Source organism: Rhineura floridana, chromosome 4, assembly GCF_030035675.1.
Source record: "Rhineura floridana isolate rRhiFlo1 chromosome 4, rRhiFlo1.hap2, whole genome shotgun sequence".
NCBI classification, from domain to species: Eukaryota; Metazoa; Chordata; class Lepidosauria; order Squamata; family Rhineuridae; genus Rhineura; species Rhineura floridana.
This window is the reverse complement of record NC_084483.1, coordinates 12,362,041-12,371,044: the sequence shown is the minus strand read 5'-3', so window position 1 is coordinate 12,371,044 and position 9,004 is coordinate 12,362,041. Positions and strand designations below refer to the sequence as shown.

Here is a 9,004-nt window from a genome sequence, read left to right as displayed (position 1 = left end):
CCCATAGTGAGAAAGATGAGCCAGTAGCCAGTAGCGGCAGCAGGAGGAGGAGCTGGAAGTGGATCCGGAGGGGCCTCGCCGATCCTCCGCCTTCTCTTAACGCGCACGCACACACGGAGCACCGTGCAGCACAGGGCACTGCAGCCGCCACCGTCGCGATGGATTCCGCCGCCGCGGGCAACAAGGAGCGGGAGGCAGTGCAGCTTCTGGCCGAGGCCGAGAAGAGAGTGAAATCCTCCCATTCCTTCCTCAGGGGGCTCTTTGGGTGAGCGAGGGAAGGGGCGCGGGAGCGGGCAGGGATCGCTCTTTCCGGGCCGGGAGGAATCCTCCTGGCAGCCTCCCATCCGTCCGCCGCCCGTGTTCCGGTTTGGGAGTGTCCCCTTCACCGTCGACGACCCGCACCCCGCTTGCCCTAGGCCCCAGGAGCGTCGCTTGCGGCGGGGAGGTGGGATGATCCGTGTCTGCTGGTGGGGGGAATATATAGAACAGGTTGGCGACTCTCCTCTGGTCACTGTTTGCAATTTGTCTTTTGCCACTTCAAAAAGACGAACCGATTGCTTGTGGCGTGAGCTTCTGTGGGCTGATCCCACTTCTTCGGATTCGTCAAGTGCTAACCTCAGTGGGCAGAGATGTATCTAATCTGTCTTCATCGTCAGTATCTATTTCTGTCCACCTTTCTACATACAGAGAGAGAAGTGCAGGGCAGGGGGGGAAATGTCAATAGTAATAATAATAATGCTTTTTATGGATCTTATCCTGCTTTTCTGCTGAGTGGCACTCAGAGGCTGCAGGACACCAGAGTATGTGACATTGGGATGCAAAGCTCTGATGTCTACAAAGTAAGGACAAATTCCAGAGGGGTTACAGCATTACACACTTAACCTGGGATCAACTGCCATTTAACTGAGTGGGACTTGCTTTTGTGTAGACAGACACACACAGAATTGTGTTTTGTGGCGCCTTAAAGACTGACAGATTTATTGTGACATCAGCCTTCATAGTTCAAGATGAGCCGACTACATGCTTGGGACAATGTCTGATTCTCACCTGGCAGGTATGTGTACATACATGTGGTTACAGAAAGGGGGAATAAACTGTAAACCCCCAATAAACGTCAGTCTTCTAAAATACCACAAGAATCTTTGTTATTTTTGCGGTAACAGATTGACAGTGGCCCTCTGGAATTTGTTTTTAATGTGTCGGATAATCCATAGGCTAGGGATGGGAAACATGTGGCCCTCCAGATGTTGTTGGATTCCAGTTCCCATCAGCCCTTGCCACGATGGCCAACGATGAGGTATAACGGGAGGTGAAGTTCAACAACATCTGGAGGGTTGCAGGTTCCTCATCCCTGCGCATAGACACTAACATCCAAACGCTTGGCTCCAGTGCACCCAAGATTAGCTGAAAGAGAAGCTGCCACAACAAACAATACATTACTACAGCTATGAATGGGTCTATTTTTATGTTGTATACCATGGGCTGAGAACCTCAACCCCAGGGGCCAATTGTAGCCCTTTCTGGCTCTTGAAACTCTGCTCAGGCCATACCTTTCACTGGCTTGTGGCTCTTGGAAAGTTGCCCAGAACAAAATGAGGCCCTCTGACTGAAAAAGGTTCCCCACCCGTGTATATCGCAGTAACTGTGCACCCTACGCATGCCTACTGAGAAGTCAACCCCACTGACTTCAGTGGAGTTCAGTCCCAGAAAAGTGGGGAGGATTGCAGCATTAATCTGTTGGTCATGAAGACGCTTCAAAGTCTTTGCAGCAATGGACAAAAACACTACTCTCTGGAATCTGAGGATGTAGGGATGTCTCTCTTTTGCCACTGCCCTGGCCCAAGGACCTACAGGTTCTGCTGGAAGGGACTACATAGTGGGGAAGGGGGAAGAGGAGGGACGGAATTGTGTGATTGGTCTCTCTTCCATTCCCTCCCTGCTTTCCCAATCACAGGCCTTCTTCTCAGAAACACCAGCGGAGGTGGTTAACCTGTGTCTACACTACCATGTTAGACTGTAGGTGGAGTTCAACATGAATGAATCCATATTATAACAAAACAAGTCTGCACATTGACAGCAATATATCAGGGAGAAGAGTTCTAGTCAAATTTTCTCCCAGACACGTTCGTTTTCTATGTGCAAGGATGGGTGTGTGTGTAAGGGCGTTCAATTATGTAAGCCCCCACCTGTAGGCAAAGTGCTGTTCGCCAATTTAGCTGTTGTTTGTGAGATCCTTATTACAGCATAACACTGAGAATCATTTAATTCTGCATCTGCTTAGTGAGGTGTCACTTTAAGCATCTGATTTCTACATTACATCAGGCGAAACTTGGAGAAATTCTTCTCAGATTATCTGTTAATTAGCTATCATGCATCTAATTCCATTAATCTGTTAATTCAAATGTATATCTGACTTCGTTCTTAAAGAGATTAGACTCTCAGCTAGTGCCAAGTTAATGTAACTGCATATGCGAGCACATACTGTTTAAGAAAAAAGGAGAATTTTGCTGAGAAAATAAAGCTTGGATAAAGCACTTCTATACTTGCTGTAACTGCCCTATGCATAAACGTTGTACTTGGTCTGAAACAATGGTACCGGCATATTTACTTGTGATGTCAGTGTAGCTTTCATGTGGTGGATAGGTATATTTTATTATTATTATTATTTTATTTTGTTTATTTATAAACATTTGTATACCACTATTTCATTTCAAAAACATCAATGCAATTTACAACAAATAAAAACTGTATAATTAAAAATACAGTAGAAACAAGGTCAGCTATTGCAAAGAGACATCTTCTTAACTGTCTGCATGAGCCTGGTGGAACAGAAAGGTTTTCAGCAGGTGTTTAAAGGTTAAAACAGAAGGCACCCATTCTGAATTTCTGTTGGCAGAGCATTCCAGAGATCTGGGCCCATAACAGTAAAGACTCAATTTCATGTTGATGTTGAATGAACCTTGCCAACTCGGCGACAACCAGGGCTGCTCACTGCAGAGGATCTCAGTGATCAAGCTAGGCTATATTAAAATTGGTAGGATTTTTGGGTGGTAGTCCAGAATAACAAGCATACTATTACCTGTCCTGAACTCTTGTGATGGGATGGGCTGTAAAATCCAGAAAACAAATAAATATATAGGGCAGTATTCAATTAAATAATTGCATGAGTGCAGCAACTTCCACTTGCACAACAGGACTTTCCCCACTTTCCTCCCCCTGCACAGCCCCGGCACTGTCCCCAAATCTGCTCAGGGGGTACGCAGGGGAAAGAAAGGGGAAGACTGTTCCATTGCGCAAGGAGAAATCCTTCTGCTGATGGAACATTCGCAATAGCGTTACTTTGAACAAAACTCACCGGATTATATCACCAAAGATGTCCTGTTTGTGCAAGGATATTGGCTTGCACAATGGAGCTTCCTTCCCTCTCCTCTCCCTGCATACCCCCCAAATAAGTTCTGGGTTTTCACCCAGTGTTCTGGAATAGATTGGGGGGGCATGTGGGGGGCACAGGGTGAGGAGAGGGAGGAGAAGTTCTGTTGTACAAATTGAAGTCCTTGTGCAAACAAGAAAACTTTGTGGGCTACAACTCATAATATTATTCACTAATAGGCAAAAAACCCTTGCTGTTTAAAAATGTACCTATAGCCCACAGATATTTCTATCAAACTTTAAAAAGCAGGGAAATTGGGCAGCTATAGTGAATGCACCAGGGGAGCAGGAGACCTGACCTCCTCTCTGAGATATTGGATCTCCCTCTATAAGTGGAAGAATTTGGTAACGTGCCTCTGGTGCATTCACTATAGCTGCCCAATTTCTCTGCTTTTTAAAGTTTGATAAAAATATCTGTTGGCTATAGGTACGTTCTTAAACCGCAAGGTTTTTTTTTTTTTTTTTTTGCCTGTTAGCGAATTTCTCTGCTTTTTAATCCGGGAGGTAAGAAATGGGATCCTGTGCGAGTTTGCTGAGAATGAACATAAGAACATAAGAACATAAGAAGAGCCTGCTGGATCAGGCCAGTGGCCCATCTAGTCCAGCATCCTGTTCTCACAGTGGCCAACCAGGTGCCTGGGGGAAGCCCGCAAGCAGGACCCGAGTGCAAGAACACTCTCCCCTCCTGAGGCTTCCGGCAACTGGTTTTCAGAAGCATGCTGCCTCTGACTAGGGTGGCAGAGCACAGCCATCATGGCTAGTAGCCATTGATAGCCCTGTCCTCCATGAATTTGTCTAATCTTCTTTTAAAGCCATCCAAGCTGGTGGCCATTACCGCATCTTGTGGGAGCAAATTCCATAGTTTAACTATGCACTGAGTAAAGAAGTACTTCCTTTTGTCTGTCCTGAATCTTCCAACATTCAGCTTCTTTGAATGTCCACGAGTTATAGTATTATGAGAGAGGGAGAAGAACTTTTCTCTATGCCATGCATAATTTTATACACTTCTATCATGTCTCCTCTGATCCGCCTTTTCTCTAAACTAAAAAGCCCCAAATGCTGCAACCTTTCCTCGTAAGGGAGTTGCTCCATCCCCTTGATCATTCTGGTTGCCCTCTTCTGAACCTTTTCCAACTCTATAATATCCTTTTTGAGATGAGGCGACCAGAACTGTACACAGTATTCCAAATGCGGCCGCACCATAGATTTATACAATGGCATTATGATATCGGCTGTTTTATTTTCAATACCTTTCCTAATTATCGCTAGCATGGAATTTGCCTTTTTCACAGCTGCCGCACACTGGGTCGACATTTTCATCGTGCTGTCCACTACAACCCCGAGGTCTCTCTCCTGGTCGGTCACCGCCAGTTCAGACCCCATGAGCGTATATGTGAAATTTAGATTTTTTGCTCCAATATGCATAATTTTACACTTGTTTATATTGAATTGCATTTGCCATTTTTCCGCCCATTCACTCAGTTTGGAGAGGTCTTTTTGGAGCTCTTCGCAATCCCTTTTTGTTTTAACAACCCTGAACAATTTAGTGTCATCAGCAAACTTGGCCACTTCACTGCTCACTCCTAATTCTAGGTCATTAATGAACAAGTTGAAAAGTACAGGTCCCAATACCGATCCTTGAGGGACTCCACTTTCTACAGCCCTCCATTGGGAGAACTGTCCGTTTATTCCTACTCTCTGCTTTCTGCTTCTTAACCAATTTCTTATCCACAAGAGGACCTCTCCTCTTATTCCATGACTGCTAAGCTTCCTCAGAAGCCTTTGGTGAGGTACCTTGTCAAACGCTTTTTGAAAGTCTAAGTACACTATGTCCACTGGATCACCTCTATCTATATGCTTGTTGACACTCTCAAAGAATTCTAATAGGTTACTGAGACAGGACTTTCCCTTGCAGAAGCCATGCTGGCTGTGCTTCAGCAAGGCTTGTTCTTCTATGTGCTTAGTTAATCTAGCTTTAATAATACTTTCTACCAGTTTTCCAGGGACAGAAGTTAAGCTAACTGGCCTGTAATTTCCGGGATCCCCTCTGGATCCCTTTTTGAAGATTGGCGTTACATTTGCCACTTTCCAGTCCTCAGGCACGGAGGAGGACCCGAGGGACAAGTTACATATTTTAGTTAGCAGATCAGCAATTTCACCTTTGAGTTCTTTGAGAACTCTCGGGTGGATGCCATCCGGGCCCGGTGATTTGTCAGTTTTTATATTGTCCATTAAGCTTAGAACTTCCTCTCTCGTTACCACTATTTGTCTCAGTTCCTCAGAATCCCTTCCTGCAAATGTTAGTTCAGGTTCAGGGATCTGCCCTATATCTTCCACTGTGAAGACAGATGCAAAGAATTCATTTAGCTTCTCTGCAATCTCCTTATCGTTCTTTAGTACACCTTTGACTCCCTTATCATCCAAGGGTCCAATTGTCTCCCTAGATGGTCTCCTGCTTTGAATGTATTTATAGAATTTTTTGTTGTTGGTTTTTATGTTCTTAGCAATGTGCTCCTCAAATTCTTTTTTAGCATCCCTTATTGTCTACTTGCATTTCTTTTGCCAGAGTTTGTGTTCTTTTTTATTTTCTTCATTCGGACAAGACTTCCATTTTCTGAAGGAAGACTTTTTGCCTCTAAGAGCTTCCTTGACTTTGCTTGTTAACCATGCTGGCATCTTCTTGGCCCTGGCGGTACCTTTTCTGGTCTGCGGTATGCACTCCAGTTGAGCTTCTAATATAGTGTTTTTAAACAACTTCCAAGCATTTTCGAGTGATGTGACCCTCTGGACTTTGTTTTTCAGCTTTCTTTTTACCAATCCCCTCATTTTTGTGAAGTTTCCTCTTTTGAAGTCAAATGTGACCGTGTTGGATTTTCTTGGCAATTGGCCAGTTACATGTATGTTTAATTTAATAGCACTGTGGTCACTGCTCCCAATCGGTTCAACAACACTTACATCTCGCACCAGGTCCCGGTCCCCACTGAGGATTAAGTCCAGGGTTGCCGTCCCTCTGGTCGGTTCCATGACCAACTGATCTAGGGAATAGTCATTTAGAATATCTAGAAACTTTGCTTCTTTGTCATGACTGGAACACATATGCAGCCAGTCTATGTCCGGGTAGTTGAAGTCACCCATTACTACCACATTTCCTAGTTTGGATGCTTCCTCAATTACATATCTCATCTCAAGGTCTCCCTGAGCATTTTGATCAGGGGGATGATAGATCGTTCCCAGTATTAAGTCCCTTCTGGGGCATGGTATCACCACCCACAACGATTCTGTGGAGGAGTCTGCCTCTTTTGGGGTTTCGAGCTTGCTGGATTCAATGCCTTCTTTCACGTATAGCGACTCCGCCACCAATACGTCCTTCCCTGTCCTTCCGATATAGTTTATATCCAGGGATAACCATATCCCACTGGTTTTCTCCATTCCACCAGGTCTCCATTATGCTCACTATATCAATGCTCTCCTCTAAGACCAAGCACTCCAGTTCTCCCATCTTGGTTCGCAGGCGCCTAGCATTAGCGTACAGGCACTTGTAAGCAGTGTCTCTCTTCAAGTGTCTTTGGCACTTGTGGTTAGGCCTGTGGTAATTTTGCTCTTCTGAATTTATATCCTGTGCCCCTGCTCTAAAAATGCCTACTTCTAGGCCTACCCCTTTTAAAATTTCATCATTTCTTTGGTTTTTATCCCAGGGGGGAGGTTTATTCCGAACCGGACCTTTCTCAGCTCCTGTCGGGTTTCCCCCCTCAGTCAGTTTAAAAGCTGCTCTGCCACCTTTTTAATTTTAAGTGCCAGCAGTCTGGTTCCATTCTGGTTCAAGTGGAGCCCGTCCCTTTTGTACAGGCCCGGCTTGTCCCAAAAAGTTCCCCAGTGCCTAACAAATCCAAACCCTTCCACCCGACACCATCGTCTCATCCACGCATTGAGACTGCGAAGCTGGGCCTGTCTGGCTGGTCCTGCGCGTGGAACCGGTAGCATTTCAGAGAAAGCCACCTTGGAGGTCCTGGCTTTCAGCATCCTACCTAGCAACCTAAATTTTGCTTCCAGGACCTCACGGCTGGATTTCCCCATGTCGTTGGTGCCAACGTGCACCACGACCACTGACTCCTTCCCAGCACTGTCTACCAAACTATCTAAACGACGGGCGATATCCGCAACCTTCGCACCAGGCAGGCAAAACACCTTGCGGTCTACACGCCCATCACACACCCCACTGTCTATGTTCCTAATGATCGAATCACCCACTACAAGGATCCCTCCAGCCCCTGGAGATATATCCTCGGCACGAGAGGATAGCTGCTCATCCCCCAAGGAATGAGTCCCTTCTAAGGGATCGTTTCCCTCTTCCTCAGCTGGATGCTCTCCTTCCCCGAGACCATCGTTCTCCCTGATAGCAGGAGAGCTATCATCGTTGGAGTGGGACACAGCTATAACGTCCCTGAAGGCCTCCTCCACACACCTCTCTGCCTCTCTCAGCTTTTCCAGGTCCGCCATCTTGGCCTCAAGGAAATGAAGTCGTTCCCGGAGAGCCAGGAGCTCATTGCACCGACAGCACACCCACGACTTCTGTCCAACAGGCAGATAGTCGTACATGCTGCAGGTGGTGCAAAACACTGGAAAGCCCCCACACCCCTGCTGGCTTCTTACCTGCATAGTTTTGTTTAAGGTTTATTACGTCAATGGGTTGGAGACTGTGGTTTAGTTGAGGTCAGGGAACAGACGGGCAGAGTGGGGGGCCCTGGCCTCCTCGCCCTGCTGCCGAACTCGCTCTGCTGCTTAACTCGCTCTGCTGCTTAACTCGCCTTGATGCTTCGTCAGCTGGGGCTCCCTCTAGCTCGTGGAGCAGGCTCCCTCGCTAGGGTGCTCTGCCTTTATATGTGTGGCTGGTTCCTCCCAGCTACTGCTGCCAGCCAATGATGTGTTACTTGAGGCTGATGGCTATCAGCTTGGGGTTAACTGTTTAGTATTCTCTCAGGCTTCCTTCCTGAGCGAGGGGCGGGGCTGTTTAAGCTTTTGGCTGCTTTTAATCTAATCAAGGGGCTGCGCCTTCCAGGCAAGTCTTTTGTGTTTGTTGTTTTCCCACCTAGAACAGCCTGACCTTTCTTTAACCTAGGGAAACAGAGCTTGTGGTTGTGTTTCAGGAAGGCTGAAGCTGCCCTTTTTAGCAAGGACTGAGCTGACTCTCTCCCTGTATGTATCGGTGGAGTTTCCTTTTCCCCCTTCTCTCCGATTGGAATTTAGCCTTGTTTACAGTGTCCCCTGAAGCTTTCCTGCTAGGGCGGTGTTGAAAACTAGCTTTCTATAGGCTTCCTTCTCCTAGGATCTGTCTCCTAAGATATAGGTTCTTTCAGGATTTGGCTCCTAGCTCAGGGTGACCTTGGGCTGCCCTTATTAGTTATTTCTCTGAGCTGTTTTACTTCAATTTAAATAATGGATTAAATGGGAGCTACTTACCCTCTTTTCGCTCTGCTGCTTAACTCGCCTTGACGCTTTGTCAGCTGGGGCCTTGACGCTTCGTCAGCTGGGGCTCCCTCTAGCTCGTGGAGCTGGGGCTCCCTCTAGCTCGTGGAGC

General features: G+C 46.6%; 1 protein-coding gene across 1 annotated transcript in view; it reads left to right on the top strand.

Annotated features, from left to right (window-relative positions):
• Positions 1 to 9,004, top strand: part of NAPB (NSF attachment protein beta) — a 49,051-nt gene continuing 40,047 nt past the window's right edge. The window contains exon 1 of the mRNA XM_061622489.1: positions 1 to 265. Coding sequence (XP_061478473.1) covers positions 159 to 265 — 107 coding nt within the window. The 5' untranslated portion in view covers positions 1 to 158. The remainder of the gene's footprint in view (positions 266 to 9,004) is intronic.